The 16681-nt window shown below is 46.3% G+C and overlaps 1 protein-coding gene across 11 annotated transcripts in view; it reads right to left on the bottom strand.

Moving 5' to 3' along the window:
* Window positions 1-2848: 2848 nt before the first annotated feature.
* Window positions 2849-16681, bottom strand: part of LOC105472221 (WAS/WASL interacting protein family member 2) — a 71152-nt gene continuing 57319 nt past the window's right edge. For all 11 annotated transcript variants that reach the window (XM_071083113.1, XM_071083111.1, XM_071083110.1 and 8 more), the window contains 3 exons: window positions 13145-13354; window positions 9658-9759; window positions 2849-8678 (listed from right to left, as the gene is read on the bottom strand). In XM_071083113.1, coding sequence (XP_070939214.1) covers window positions 8638-8678; window positions 9658-9759; window positions 13145-13354 — 353 coding nt within the window. In that variant the 3' untranslated portion in view covers window positions 2849-8637. The remainder of the gene's footprint in view (window positions 8679-9657; window positions 9760-13144; window positions 13355-16681) is intronic.

The raw sequence follows: 16681 nt of genomic DNA, 5'->3' as shown, positions 1-16681 counted from the left end.
TAACTCATCTAAGCCTCAGGCTCCTTTCGAGGCCAGAACCCAATTCTAGGTGATGGTAAACATTTATCTTTTACCCCTCAGTAACAAATAAAATAGAGCCATAAAGCCTAGAAAGAGGAAAGCAACAATATTACGATCATCAGTTAATTGGTACCTAGTTCATGAAGAGAGGCAATATTGAGTGCTTAAGTGTATGCCAGGGACTGTGCTCAGTATTTTACCTACATCAGCTTAATAATCTTCACAAGCACCCCCACGAAGCTGGTGTTATTTCATTTTACAAATGAGGGAACTACAGTAGAGGGGAGTTGAGAAAACTTGCCCAAGGTCACACAACTAGTAAGTGGAAAAGCTAGAATTTTAACTCTGAACTCTGACAGAACATCAAACTCTTGACCACGTTATCATAGGGGGATGATTAGACAGATTCAGATTCTAAACAGGAAGAGATGGTGGAGTACATTTTGTGAAGGCTTTTTAGCAGCTGAAAACTCCAAAAGTGAAGAGAATGGGCTGTCAGGAATGGAGAAAGTTACCACACAATGGAAGCTTTTTTTCTTCTTCTTCTGAGACAGAATCTCATTCTGTCACTCATGCTGGAGTGCTCCACCTCCTGGGTTCAAGCCATTCTCCTGCCTCACCCTCCTGAGTAGCCAGGACTATAGGCACGAGCCACCACGCCTGGCTAATTTTTGTATTTTTAGTAGAGGGGGTTTCACTATGGTAGCCAGGTTGATCTCAAACTCCTGACCTCGTGATCCACCCACCTCAGCCTCCTACAGTGCTGGGATTACAGGCGTGAGCCACCGCTCCTGGCCACAATGGAAGATTTTAAAAGGACTAGATGGTATTTCTGATGTCTTAGTAGGACAACAGAACTCAGGAAGCAACCTTCACTGTTCATATTTTTATAACATGGGCATCTAAGAATTGCCCTTAATAACCTGAAATGGTAACGTGTGCCCAGCCAGCTTTAAGGGGTGGTTATGGTAAACAACCTACCTCGGTTACAAGGAGAAAGCAGAGGCAGCTATGAGTACTTAGCATGCATATTGGAGCCTATGAAAACACCAGGAAACAGCTGGGTGCAGTGGCTCACGCCTGTAATCCCCACACTTTGGGAGGCCGAGGCGGGTGGATCATGAGGTCAGGAGATCAAGACCATCCTAACACAGTGAAACCCGTCTCTACTAAAATACAAAATTTTGCCGGGTGTGGTGGTGGCGGGCGCCTGTAGTTCCAGCTACCTGGGAGGCTGTGGCAGGAGAATGGTGTGAACTCGGAAGGTGGAGCTTGCAGTGAGCGCAGATCAGGTCACGCCACTGCACTCCAGCCTGGGGGAGAGAGCAAGACTCTGCCTCAAGAAAAAAAAAAAAAAAGGAAAAGAAAGAAAACACCAGGAAACATAGCAGTGGTCCAAGAAAAGCCTACAGGCGTAAATGACCACCGTGGAAGCAGGCAAATAATCACAGAATGTCAGGACTGAAAAGTTATCTACTTGAAGCTTTTCCTTTGCACTAATAATGATCCTCCAGCAACGTGATGGGTACACATCATATTGTTTCTTGCTTCTTGTTTCTTGTGTTTGTTTTTGCTGTTTCCTGTGTCTGGAATGTCACTCACCTTCCATCTTCCCTGGCTAACTCTCATAAAGCCTTTTAATACCCTGCATAGGCTTCTCCTGGTAGTTATCCTGAAGTCTACTATGAGTTCCTTGGAGTCAAAGACCATGTCTTAGCCTTGCATAGTGGCATGCATCTGTAATTCCAGCTACTCAGGAGGCTGAGGTGGGAGGATCCCTTGAGCCTAGTTTGAGGACAGCCTGAGCAACATAGCGAGACCCCATCTCCAAACTGGAAAAAACAAAAAAAAATACTTTTTTTTTTTGACATGGAGTCTCACTCTGTCACCCAGGCTGGAGTGCAGTGGCCGCAATCTCAGCTCACTGCAACCTCTGCCACCCCCCCCCCCCACCGGGGTTCAAGCAACCCTCCTGCCTCAGCCTCCTGAGTAGCTGGGATTACAGGCGCCCATATTTTTAGTAGAGACAGGGTTTCACCATATTGGTCAGGCTGGTCTCGAACTCCTGACCTCAGGTGATCCACCTGCCTCAGCCTCCCAAAGTGCTAGAATTACAGGTATGAGCCACCATGCCCGGCAAAAAGACTTTTCATCTTCATAGACGCCTGGTACACAGTAAAGTGTACAATAAGTGCTTGCTGAAGGAATGGAAAGGACATTCTTGCCAAGTGGACATCTACCCTTTGCATAAACACTTGTGGCTGGAGAGCATATACTCCTTTAAGTCTCACACCCTTACGCCTAGGAGTGGAGAATGAATTCAATTATGTGTGAAAACGATCCAGACTGGGCTCCAGTGATGTCAGAGGCAAAGCATATCCCCAGTTATCCTCTGGGGCAGTCAGAATCCTGAGGTTAACATATTTCTAGTTCTAGTTCATTTTCCACAGTTCCTTTACCTCTCTTTGCAGAGTACTAGGAAGTTGGAGACAGGCAGCTTCCTTCCAGTGGGTCACTCAGTTCATGGTTAGATTGGGTTGGGAAATACTTAAGAGGCACATTCATGGCAAGCAGCTCTGCCTCAGTAATGGAGGGAGGAAACTAGTGTCCTTATCACCTGCTAACTCATACACAGTATCATGGATAAGGAATCAAATCACACTGGAAGAACCTGTCTGGTATCCTTTTGTGTGTGTGTGTAGACATACACACACACGTACTAGCAATACTATCACAATAAGACAGAATGAATTATAGGGTTAGGAAGTCGAAGGTCATTTAGGCAAACTCCATTCGCAGGCTATTTCAAATCGGAGGAACAATTCAATCAATAAACAAGTAGTTTATTAACCATATTAATAACAATGATGGGTCAAATAATCAGGGATTCAGCCCATCTGGGAAGTACAGATGAAAATGAAAGGAGTCCTTTTTTTCTCTCCTCCCTCCCTCATCCTCATAGGTTTTTATATCTAAATTATGTGAGAGTGATTCATACACACACCCATTATGAATCAGGAAGAGAAATAACTTCAAGACCTTTGCTAGTGATCAAAGTGCAAGTTAAGCTCATTAAGCCTTAGTGGTTATGATGTCAGCTGACCACAGTAAGGAGAGAGTGTCTGGTTGAATTTTTACACCTAAAGGCAAAGTTCAAGAAAACCAGCTAAGATTCAGCTTAAAAAGCAGTGAGGAAAAACAGCCAACACCCATATAAAAACAGATACACACATTCTGTATGCTTTGTCCCCACCCTTCTTTCCTTTAGCCTCAATTTGAGAATCTGCTGTGTAACACAGGTAGAAAGAATTGTAAGAGATTCAAGGAAAAGGTCACAAGGCCAGGAAGCCTCTTAGGTTCCCTGAAATCATGCGCAAAGGGGAGTTAGGTAGAAATATAAAACAAGGACTGGTTGGGTGTGGTGTCTCATGCCTGTAATCCCAGCACTTTGAGAAGCCGAAATGGGACGATCACTTGAGCCCAGGAATTTGAGACCAGATTGAGCAACATAGGGAGACCTCATCTTTACAATAAAATTTTCAAAATTAGCCAGGCAGTTACACACCTGTGGTCCCAGCTACACAGGAGGCTTAGGTGGGAGGATCACTTGAGCTTGGGAGTTGGAGGCTGCAGTGAGCTATGATCACACCACTGCACTCCAGAGCAAGATCCTGTCTCAAAAAAATAATAAAAAATAATAAAAAATAATAAAATAAAGTCTATCAGAATCTCCCAGGAAGGGTAACTAGAACTCTAGAACTGTAATTTTTTTTTTTTTTTTGAGTGCAGTGGCATGATCTCAGCTCAGTGCAACCTCCGCCTCCTGGGTTCAAGCGATTCTCCTGCCTCGGCTTCTCGAGTAGCTGGGACTACAGGCATGCGCTACGACACCGGCTAATTTCTGTATTTGCAGTAGAGATGGGGTTTCACCATGTTGGCCAAGCTGGTCTCGAACTCCTGGCCTTAAGTGATCCACCCACCTTGGCCTCCCGAAGTGCTGGGATTACAGGCGCTGGACCATCACGCCCGGCCAACTAGAACTGTAATTTTCAAAATACAGCTGGAGGGGAGGAGAGAAGACCCTCAGGAAGCTGTAGATGAGTCTGCCCAAGTCAGCAGATCTACCTTTTCAAAAGACCTGGAATCAAACCACTACATTTACCCAAATTATGAGGCAAAGGTTTTCTCCCCTCTCTGTGCCACCACTTGAGGCGGTATTCCACACAAGAGTACACATTTTTCACTTTTTGTTTTTAAGCAAGGTTTAATTACACTGCACGGCATCCAGAAGAAAGAAATGTACCAAAGAATCCAACCTGAGACCAGATTATACATTTTAGAGGGGGGAAACAAATCAATGCTATTTGGGAGAGGGAGCACTGTAATCAGAATATAACTCCAAAATAAATCATACAATAAATTATTTTCCAAAAGAAATTGATCCACATACAGACAGATGCGCGCACACACACACACACACGCACACGTCATTCTAGTCATTTATTCAGTGTTGACTGTGACTTCCATGCAGGGCACCATGAGAAAGGACAAAGATTAGACATGAGAAAAGAAGGCTAGGCCCCCTCTTGCCACCAGTGGAATGAGATTTAAGACAACTAGGGAAGGAACCCACTAAGTTGCCAGAAACAAGAGTAGAAAGAAACAGCAGTTATCAAGGAAGATTTTAATTGCTTCAAAGAGGGAGAGGAAGAAAGCACAGAAATCTAACACAAGTAAAGGCACAATGAATGTGGAGTTGAATGGAACCAAACCCTCCCTTCAGTTAATCTTTTTTTTTTTTTCATGTGGTTTTGATGGTGGTTGTAGTTTTGTTTTGTTTTGAAGAGTTGTAATGGCCCTCCTCTCTCCCCTCCCATTCCCAAAATTAGGATAGCTTAACAGAAAGCCACCTTGACCACATGGCCAGGGACTGAGATTCAATGGGGAAAAAAAAGACCGTAGCTGGAATGTGAAGAATGTGAAGAATGTGAAGAATTTGATTTGCAGTTGATTGCAGGATGGGTTTCCAGAAGGATAGACAGCTCAGTGTAGTGCCATCATAGGGCCTCAGATGCCCACACTCCACCCCCAGAGCTTCGTAAAAGGGAAGGACCCTGGAGTCGCCCTTCTCTCCCACCCCCATAAGCACTCAGCCTACAGATTATTTCAAGTGATCAGGAGAATTAAAACACACCCCAACCCTGAGTTGCTCTGTAGCAAGTCTATTTAAACTTTTTTTCTCACCTCTCCCTGGAGGTAAATCTGGGTTTCAAGTTGGGAAGCCATGGGGTGAGGCAGTTCCCCAGTGCAATGGCCGGTGACGAGTATCCTTGCCGCTGCCAGTTAGCAGGGCTGGGATGAGCTCCTGGAGACAGCAGCCTCACATCCATCAGCTAGGGTAGCCCTAGGTTCTCACTCTGTTGGCCTAGGCTGTGAAAATGATGGGGCTCTGCAGCTGGAGCAAATCCCCATGACAGAGAAAATCACACCTGGAATATCAAAGTGCTTTGGTCCAGGTTCAGTGACCAGAGAAGGGGAAGAGGGACATCTAGCTCATTTAAAAGCCTGGAGGCCACCGCCCTGCTTCCCACACAGGGCAGTAAGAAACAACGATAAAGTTTTTCCCATTAGGGAAGAACATCACAAAACCAAACCCATACAAGGGCTTTTAACACAGCTTCCTGGTGCTTAGCTGGGAAATGTCTCTTCCTTCTGCGGGGGGACAAGGGAGTTAATGGGACTGGGCAACAGCCTCAACATGAGACCACCCAATCTTCCATGGAAGAGACGACATTCCCACAAGCAGATAAAAAGAGCAGTTTAAAAGGTGAGGAGTTTTAGTGCTCTTGTAGCCAGCCCACCTTAAACCCCATATTAGAAGCTTTTTACAACATAGAAAATAGACCGATAACTATGCAGATCACATTCCCATCTTCAATAGTAAATATACATAGTAATAAATCTATTATTAACAGCGGGACCAAATAATGTATAAGGCAAAGACATTGAAACAGGTGTTGTATCATCAACATGCTCTGAAAAAAACCCATCTGACTAGATCTAGACCCAGGCCTTTTTGCATGAGGCGGAGACAACAAGTACACAATCAATATCCATGTGACACAGTCCAAGTGCTGAGGAATTTGAGGGGCAGCGGGCCATGGGGAGGAAGGTATCAGCCCCAGTGAAAAACGGGGGTTTGGCTTTACTCGTGATATTTTGATGCTCTGTGTGAGTAAAGGAGGGAAAAAAAAAAAAAGACACTTTGATAACGTACAAAAGGCATCGACTCCCATTTCAAAAATAAATGGGAAGACTTCACAGTCAAAGTTTAGTCACTTGTCAGTATCTGCCCTGGAACTCTGCTGCAGTATGAATTCTTATACTCTCTCCTTTTCCCTCCACTAGCATCCCCTCTCTCAGTTCTGTTTTTTTGTTTGTTTTTTGAGACGGAGTTTCACTCTGTCACCCAGGCTGGAGCGCAGTGGCACCATCTCTACTCACTGCAACCTCCGCCTCCTGGGTTCAAGCGATTCTCATGCCTCAGCCTCCCCAGTAGCTGGGACTACAGGCACGTGCCATCATGCCCAGCTAATTTTTGTATTTTTAGTAGAAACGGGGTTTCACCATGTTGGACAGGCTGGTCTCGAACTTCTGACCTCAGGTGATCCACCCGCCTTGGCCTCCCAGATTGCTGAGATTACAGGCGTAAGCCACCAGGTCCGGCAGTTCTGTTTACTTCAGGATGCTAGGGATACTTCTGGGAGATAACTGCTAACAGATTAGAAAGAGGAATGATATATAAAAAATTATTGGGAAAAGTTTGGTGACAGACCTAATCATGGTCTGTCCCAGAGTTAATGTGGTCTAGGGGATGGCAAAGGACAGCAGACCCCATACACATTACCCCTGCTGAGCCCTCCCTCACCTAGCACTGGGGAGACTTGGGTTTCACCTGGCACCATGCACAGATCTCTAGCCTGTAATCCAATCAACTGGAAAGGTCCCTAAGACAGTTTAAGCCTGTGATGTGTGTGATTAAATTTTTAAGCTAATTTTCCCCATCCATTTCAAAGAGTAGCCATGGTCTCCTTGCTCTCATGCCACGCTCTGAACAGCCTCTACACGTAGCAACAGTTGTAGAAAACCAAAGCATCTGGTGTGTCGAGCCCAGAAGCCCCATCCTGCTGTTGGAAAAAAAGAAGTCCTCATCCAATCAGCCAACGACAGTTCCTACCTAGACTGGGGACCTCCATTTTTCTCTGTGCTCTTTAGGATCTGGAAGACAAAGAAACAACCTATGGCTGGCTGCCAAGGAAGATCTACTGAACTGAGGCAAAACTCAACAAAGTCTTTGTGCTTCCTGGCATAGAGGAGTATCTGAATATCCTCATAAGCCTCTGCTCACTTCTTCACCCTTCTGTACTCTGCTGTGTTAAATCGTGCAGTCCTGGGAAGGCAAGGGTGGTAGAGAAAGGAACAGGAAGAGTCTGCTCAGTCAGGTGGGCTGTGAACTTCAGTACATGCAGGACTTAAAAGTCCTTTGCAGCGCCACAAAGCCAGTCCCTTCCATGAGGGGCTTCAACCTGCCCTTCTTTGTTATCCTGGAGCACCTTCCAGGGGCTGAAGGACAGAAAGAGCCACTGACAACTTCGGGGCCAGTCAGAAAAGACTGAGGCAGACTCAAGATTGAGGTTAAGGCCTAGGCCCATGCCCTATCTTCCTCTCTCCCACCAGAGGTTTTTGGGGTTTGTGAATCAGGAATGAATGATGCCCTCCACAAAAAGTGACATTTCCTTCGAGGGCATGGGTGGTAAGGGGGAGGAAAAACATCCCTCAGCCTAGCACCGTGAAGCAGTGGGGTGAGGGGTCCCAGAGGGTTCAAATGGCTCCTGGTCCCTTTGCTGCAGAGAACTGACTAGTTCTAAAATGGTCCTCAGTTTATTTCACCCTCTCTTTTTATTAAATGTTAAGTTCAACTGATTAGTATTTAGTGTTTATATCCAATTTATCCCTGGGGTGGTGGGGGCAGGCAGCAGGTAAGAACAAAAACAAAATACCCCTAAAATAAAGCAGACCCAATTCCTTGCCCTTTCTCCAAATATGACCTTTAAAACAGATCACCTCTTGGCAAACTCCTTTCTTGCTTCACTAAAAATGCTCCCCTCCCACCCATAAGTCCTGGTCATGTCAGCCTCCTAAATGATGAAATATAATATACCTGCCAAGCTTCCCCTACCGTGGACAGGAGAAGGAAGGAGTACCATTCCCCACCCTGCCCCAACAGTGAGTTAATTCATCACAACAAGGCACCTTTCCCCAAGAGGAAGGCAGGAGACACGGAAACTTGTTCCTCATGTGGCTTAGCAGGGCTTGCTGGAGGAAGGATGGATGCAGGGTTTGAGATCCTACTGTCAATATAAAGAGTCTGATCACCAAATCCAGAGACGAGATGCATAGATGGAGGTGAGCTGGGAGGACACTTGGAGTCTAGGGGTTGGTTGCATTGGAGAAACATGTTAGGAGCTCTCATGCGGGTTTCAGGGGAATGGAAGGGACCATCTGAGAAGAAGAGAAGGTCCATCCTTTTCCTGAGGAACAGGACCAAGCCAGGCTTCACCTGAGAATGGGTGGCAGAGGTGGGGCTCCACGGGCAGCTGAAAAAAAACAAAACAAAAACCACACACATACAGGTCACCCACCAGAATCGGAACAACCCACACATTTCTAAAATGAAAGACAGGTTCTTTAAGCTAATCTTTAAAATCTGGGGACTAAGTTTTATTGTTGTTTTGCTTAAGAAAATGAAGATGAGAGGCCAGGTACAGTGGCTCATGCCTGTAATACCAGCACTTTGGGAGGCCAAGGCAGGTGGATCACCTGAGGTCAGGAGTTTGAGACCAGCCTGGCCAACAAGGCAAAACCCAGTCTCTACTAAAATTACAAAAATAATCCAGGCATGGTGGCACATGCCTATAATCCTAGCTACTTGGGAGGCTTAGGTAGGAGAATCACTTGAACCTGGGAGGCAGAGGTTGGGTTGAGTCAAGAACTGTACTCCAGCCTGGGCGATGAGAGGGAGACTCCATCTCAAAAAAAAAAAGTCAATGAAGATGACAAGAAGCAATTTTTTTTTTTTTTTTGAGACGGAGTCTCCCTCTGTCGCTCAGGCTAGAGTACAGTAGCGTGATCTTGGCTCACTGCAACCTCCACCTCCTGGGTTTAAACAGTTTTCCTGCCTTGGCCTCCCGAGTAGCTGAGACTACAGGCACCTGCCACCACACCTGGCTAATTTTTTGTATTTTTAGTAGAGATGGGGTTTCACTGTGTTAGCCAGGATGGTCTTGATCTCCTGACCTCATGATCCGCCTGCCTCAGCCTCCCAAAGTGCTGGGATTACAGGGGTGAGCCACCGCGCCCAGACTAATTTTGTATTTTTAGTAGAGACAGGATTTCACTATGTTGGTCAGGTTGGTCTCGAATTCCTGATCTTGTGATCCGTCCACCTCGGCCTCCCAAAGTGCTGGGATTATAGGTGTGAGCCACTGCGTCCAGAGAGAAGCAAATTGTAACTTAAGAAAACACACAAATTCTACATTTTATGCAATTATGGAAAAACTTTTTTATTATTCTCACCTCGGTTTGTTTTGCTGGGATATATCCTCTGAAAGTGTTTATATTCTTCTGGAGCAGGAAAGTCTTCTACTGGATGGAAGGAATACTTTGACTCAAAATCATCTGCAAAAAGAACAGAATATTAATTCCTATCATCCTTGCTTGTGCTCCCAAGGCCTCTGACCACCTCCCCACTTACTAATCTCTCAGGCACTCTGAGGTACCGTGAAGACCTACTGCGCCACCAAACTAACGACCCTGAGAACAGCAGCAGCATCACCCCACGCGCCTTGCATGCACAGAGCATGTATTCGAAACCTCTCTAAGTAGTGCATCTTTGAGCTCATTTTTTTTATATATATATATATTTTTAACACTCTCACTCTGTCACCCAGACTGGAGTGCAGTGGTGCCCACCACCTCGCCCGGCTAGTTTTTTGTATTTTTAGTAGAGACGGGGTTTCGCCATATTGCCCAGGCTAGTCTCGAACTCCTGAGCTCAATCTGCCCACCTGACCTCCCAAAGTGCTGGGATTACAGGTGTGAGCCACCGTGCCTAGCCTGAGCCGATTCTTTAAACCTTTCCATCAAGTCAGACACAGAACAGGACAGGAGCCCAGTTGTTTGCATGGTAGCAGGAAGAAATATAATTCTTTCTGAATAAGCAGAAAGAAATTTTTTTTTTGAGATGGAGTCTCACTCTGTTGCCCAGGCTGAGGTGCGGTGGCGTGATCTTGGCTCACTGCAACCTCCGCCTCCCAGGTTCAAGCAATTCTCCTGCTCAGCATCCCTGGGATTACAGGCGTGCACCACCACACCTGGCTAATTTTTGTAATTTTAGTAGAGACAGGGTTTCACCATATTGGCCAGGCTAGCCTTGAACTCCTGACCCCAGGTGATCCACCTTCCTCGGCCTCCCAAAGTGCTGGGATTACAGGTGTGAGCCACCAGGCCCAGCCGATTCTGTGTTTTAATAACATCTTAGGGACTGTCGCCATGGCAAAACAACTGATCTAAATCCAGAAATCAGTAGAAATTAATTTAAAATGGGAATATTTGTCTATGGCTAGTGAGAGATATGAGCAGATAATTCCCTTTCAGCCCATGTTACCTTCACTTACATAGTTGGGACAGCCAACATGGCTTCTACTCCTATTTTCTATGGCCCCTCGATAAGAAGGCTCAAATTTTCTGTAAGTGTGGCTTGATCACATCCCAAAGGTTTCTACAATAAGGATATATCTTTAAAAGCAAAAACCCTGGCATGCCTAATAGGAATAGAACAGAACATGGAGGACAGGGGGTAAAGACAGCAACCATTAAAGAATCTAGAAGCTGGGCATGGTGGCTCATGCCTGTAATCCCAGCACTTTGGGAGGCCGAGGTGGGCAGGTAGCTTGAGCCCAGGAGTTCGAGACCAGTCTGGGCAACATGGCAAAACCTCATCCCTACAAAAAAAATACAAAATTAGCCAAGCATGGTGATGCACGCCTCTGGTCCCAGCCACTTGGAAGGCTGAGAGATGGGAGGATTGCTTGAGCTTGGGAGGTCGAGGCTGCGGTGAGCCGTGATTGTGCTACTGCACTCCAGCCTGGATGACAAAGCAAGACGCTATCTCAAAGAAAAAGAAAAAAAAAAAAAAGAATCTAGAGTGTTAGGCCTGCAAGGGACCTTACAGAGATTTTTTCCAGGGGTCCTCAACAGAGGGGTCTAACAATAGCCTCTGGACAACCTTTACTTAGGGTTACATCCCAGAACCAAGGAATTGGAATCTCTTAGGTACAGCCCCCCAACATTTATAATCTTGGAAAAGTTAATCTGATACACTTCTCATCTAGTCAACCTAATTTTACAAAATAAGGGAAGTGAGGCCCCAAGGAGTTATGTGACTTCCTCAAAATAACACTGCTAGTTAGTGGCTTTGGATTAATGTGTATGTTTTGGGTTTCGTGTTTTTTTTTTTTTTTTTTTTAAGACAGAGTCTTGCTCTGTCACCAGGTTGGAGTGCAGTGGCACGATCTTGGCTCACTGCAACCTCCACCTCCTGGGTTCAAGCGATTCTCCTACCTCAGCCTTCTGAGTAGCTGGGATTACGGGGGCATGCCACGCTAATTTTTTATATTTTTAGTAGAGATGGGGTTTCACTATGTTGGCCAGGCTGGTCTCAAACTCCTGACCTCAGGTGATCTGCCTGCCTCGGCCTCCCAATGTGCTGGGATTACAGGTATGAGCCACCACACCCAGCTGATTTTTTTTTTTTTTTTTTTTTGAGACAGAGTCTCGCTCTGTTGTCCAGGCTGGGGTGCAGTGGTGCGATCATGGCTTGCTGCAGCCTCAACCTCCCTGGACTTAGGCAATCCTCCTGAGTAGCTCGGACCACAGGCATGTGCCACCACACCCAGCTAATTTTTGTATTTTTCAGAGAGATGAAGTTTCACCATGTTGCCCAGGCTGGTCTTGAGTTCCTGGGCTCAAAGCAATCCTCCCACCTTGGCCTCCCAAAGTGCTGGGATTACAGGCATGAGCCACCGCACCCAATCCTTTTTTCTTTTTTTTTTTTTTTTGGAGACAGAGTCTCGCTCTGCCGCTGGGGCTGGAGTGCAGTGGCCGGATCTCAGCTCACTGCAAGCTCGGCCTCCCGGGTTTACGCCATTCTCCTGCCTCAGCCTCCCGAGTAGCTGGGACTACAGGCGCCCACCACCTCGCCCGGCTAGTTTTTTGTATTTTTAGTAGAGACGGGGTTTCACTGTGTTAGCCAGGATGGTCTCGATCTCTTGACCTTGTGATCCGCCCGTCTCAGCCTCCCAAAGTGCTGGGATTATAGGCTTGAGCCACCGCGCCCGGCCAATCCTTTTTTCTTTAATATTTTTTGTTATTCTTTCTTCTTGTTTCTTTCCAGGCAATGTGACATGGGACTTTTCCCCCCCCCCCCCCCAAGAATTCCAAGGAGGGGCCGTGAGGCTGGGTGTGACGGCTCACATGTGTAATCCCAGCACTTTGGGAGGCGGAGGTTGGAGGACTGCTTGAGCCCAGGAGTTTGACAGCAGCCTGGGCAACAGAGTGAGACCCGGTCTCTATAAAAAATAATTTAAAAAAGTAATTCCAAGAACAATCAAATGTTTTGTTTTTGAAGAGCTAGAAAGGAACACTCCTTCCTAGGAGAATATGTAAGTCCTGTCTGAATAATCCTAAAGAAGATACAGAGTCTCTGACCTAAAAGCGAGCTACAGAAACTGATCTTTGGAGTGGCTTTAGAGTTAAGCTAGCATAATACTTGCTGATCTTACTTCAATCTATTCCAAAGCATCCATGCTTAGAATTCACATCAAGATAAGGAAGTCAATGAACACAGCCCGTAAGTCTGAGGATAAAGTCAGGAGGAGAACTATTGTGAACAAAGGATCCCATGTGGCCATTCCCGCTCTACAGTGGCCATCTGGCAGCCATGGCAGTGGAGTGGGTGAAGTCACCGCAGGAACCATGAGACTACAGATAGCTAGCTACTCACCCAAGAAAGACCGGACAGTGGTGATAGAATCTCTGTGGCCATTCCTCAGGGGTGGCGGAGGAGGAGGGGGTGGCCCAGCTGGCGTCCTTGAGGGTGGAGGTGGGGGCTTTCCTCGGCTCGGGGGTTCTGACCCATGCATTCGGTATGGTGGTGGGGGAGGGGGAGCATCCCGGGCACCATTTCGGATCACGGGTGGTGGGGGTGGAGGAGCTGCAATTAAAATCCAAAGTAGTTAGGTTTGGATGTGGAGATGGCAAGCGGTAGAATGACTTGAAACACATGAGCTAAAAGAATAACACGTCCTGGCCAGGCGCGGTGGCTCAAGCCTGTAATCCCAGCACTTTGGGAGGCCGAGACGGGCGGATCACGAGGTCAGGAGATCGAGACCATCCTGGCTAACCCGGTGAAACCCCGTCTCTACTAAAAAATACAAAAAACTAGCCGGGCGAGGTGGCGGGCGCCTGTAGTCCCAGCTACTCGGGAGGCTGAGGCAGGAGAATGGCGTAAACCCGGGAGGTGGGGCTTGCGGTGAGCTGAGATCTGGCCACTGTACTCCAGCCTGGGCGACACAGCGAGACTCCGTCTCAAAAAAAAAAAAAAAAAAAGAATAACACGTCCCACAGACGCTCACAGTGCCTGGTCCCCCTTTGTCCTTATTACTTGAATAGTATCACCATTCTTCCAGATACCAATATTCAGAATAAATGTATGACCTTTTTACATTTCGTACCAGTCAGTCAAGAACTCTATCTGTTCTTGATTTTTTTTATGCTTTTCCATGCCTTCCTCCACAATTCTAATTCAAGTCTTCCTTATATTTAGCCTGTTCCACTGCAAAAGCCTTCCGAATGTTCTCCTTGCTTCGTCTATTACCCCTCCAAATTTATTTTGCATAACACCAACTCACTAATCTCCCTAAAAACTTGATCCAATTTTTTCAAAGCCTTTGCACTGCCTAAATCATAAAGTCTGAAACCGTGGCTGGCTATGATGGCTCACGTCTATAATCCTAGCACTCTGGGAGGCCAAGGTGGGAGGAATTGCCTGAGCTCAGCAGTTCGAGACCAGCCTGGGCAACATGATGAAACCCCATCTCTACTAAAAATACAAAAAATTAGCCCAGTGCGGTGGCATGTGCCTGTAGTCCCAGCTTCTCAGGAGGCTGAGGCACAAGAATCACTTGAACCTGGGAGGTGGAGGCTGCAGTGAGCCCAGATTGTGCCACTGCACTCCAGCCTGGGCAACAGAGCGAGACTCCATCTCAAATACATAAGTAAATAAATAAATAAAGTCTCAAAGCCTTTGCTTACATAGTAACCTACCGTGCCTATCAGCCTGAGTTTGGCTTCTCCTCTTCCGTTCTTATTGCTAGGCTAGGTCAGGAGCCCTCTTCTGCACTTCCACTGCAGCTTGTGCGTACCTACCACTTGAATAGACTGTTATAATTATTTCTTCTGTGTACTCTTCCCCCAGTATACTGTGTACCCCTTGATGTCAGAGCAGTTCCTCCTTCTGGGTTCTCAAGTACAGCACACAGCAGGTGTTCAATCAATGTCTGCTGAATAAACTGAATTACATGCTTTGCTCTTGTGACTCCCCTCACAATATTCTGATATCCCCCCTTCCCTTACTACCAAATCCTCCCTATCCTTCAAGGTTCAATCCAAGTCCCATCTTCTCAAGGCTTTCCCAAAGCAATCCATTTTCTTCTGAGTCCCTCCACCTCTGCTCTCCCACAGCATATACAGGCTATGTCACTTACTCTAATATCAATGAGCGACTTTCAAAATATATACAGCAGATTCATTGTGGGAAGTTACAAATGTCCAGTAACAGTCTCATTGCTCAAACATTGCAAACACCTCTTTTGGAACTACCTCCAAAGCAAGTTTATCAGAGCTATAAACACTATTATATGATGGTCACATTTCATTTCTGAGGTCGTCCCACCACCAATGAAAATATCCATACCTATGCCGGGCATGGTGGCTCACACCTGTAATCCCAGCACTTTGGGAGGTCGAGGCGGGAGGATCACCTGAGGTTGGGAGTTCAAGACCAGCCTAATCAACATGGAGAAACCCAGTCTCTACTAAAAATACAAAAATTAGCCGGGAGTGGTGGCGCATGCCTGTAATCCCAGCTACTCGGGAGGCTGAGGCAGGAGAACTGCTTGAACCTAGGAGGCGGAGGTTGCAGTGAGCCGAGATTGTGCCAGTGCACTCCAGCCTGGGCAACAAGAGCAAAACTCTGCCTCAAAAAAAAAAAAAAGAAAATATTCATACCTGTGTCTGAATCTGCTTTTTGGTCATTTCCAAAAATCAAATTCACTCTTTTTTTTTTTTTTTTTTTTTTTTGAGACAAGAGTCTCGCTCTGTCGCCCAGGCTGGAGTGCAGTGGCGCGATCTCGGCTCACTGCAAGCTCCGCCTCCCGGGTTCACGCCATTCTCCTGCCTCAGCCTCCCGAGTAGCTGGGACTACAGGCGCCCACAACCGCGCCCGGCTAATTTTTTTTTGTATTTTTAGTAGAGACGGGGTTTCACCGTGGTCTCGATCTCCTGACCTTGTGATCCGCCCGCCTCGGCCTCCCAAAGTGCTGGGATTACAGGCGTGAGCCACCGCGCCGAAAATTTGCCACCAAGTAGAAGGTAACGTCAAAAGCATGTGTGAAGACATGGCAATATGACTGGAATACAATAGATTCTAATGTGTTTAAGTTGTCTTACTCCTGTGCTCTGTATTAACTAACAATAATAGCAGCTACCATTTATTGGGTATCTATTATGTTCCAGGCATTTTAGGTGTATTAAATCTTTAAAAAGTCTTATAGCCACACCTGCAAAGAATGTAGTATTATCCCCATTTCACAAATGAGAAAACTGGGACTCTCATTTGTCATTTTATTTGATCTGATTAAGGTCGCAGATCAAATAAAAACAGGCAAGGCACATGTCTGCTCTTTCTACTCTCCCACACTGCTTTTCATAACTCCCAGTATTCTGCATAGTATCTTTCCAACCAGATTTACAATTCAGTGGTTTGGAAGTGCATCTTTTGGTATCTGGGCCATGTTCAATTTTTTTTTTTTTTTTTTAAAGAGACAGGGTCTCACTGTGTCACCCAGGTTAAAGTGCAGTGGTGGAATCACAGCTCACTGCAGCTTCAAACTCCTGGGCTCAAGTAATGCTCCAGCCTCAGCAAAGGGCTGGGATTATAGGCATGTGCCACAGCACGTGGCCTGATAAATAGTTGTTAACTAAATAGTACATGAAGAGACTACTCAGCTTAACAGACAAAACTGTTTTTAGTAATAAAACGGTATCTTGGCCGGGCACAGTAGCTCACATTTGTAATCCCAGCACTCTGGGAGGCTGAGGCAGGCAGAACGCTTGATGCCAGGAGTTCGAGATCAGCCCGGGCAACATGATGAAACCCCACCTCTAATTTTAAAAAAAGGTACAAAAATTAGCCAAGCGTGGTGGCGCATGCCTGCAATCCCAGATATTCTGGAGCCTGAGGTGGGAGGAGCTTGAACCT

Source organism: Macaca nemestrina, chromosome 17 (assembly GCF_043159975.1).
Source record: "Macaca nemestrina isolate mMacNem1 chromosome 17, mMacNem.hap1, whole genome shotgun sequence".
Lineage (NCBI taxonomy): Eukaryota > Metazoa > Chordata > Mammalia > Primates > Cercopithecidae > Macaca > Macaca nemestrina.
This window is presented reverse-complemented; position numbering and strand designations above follow the sequence as displayed.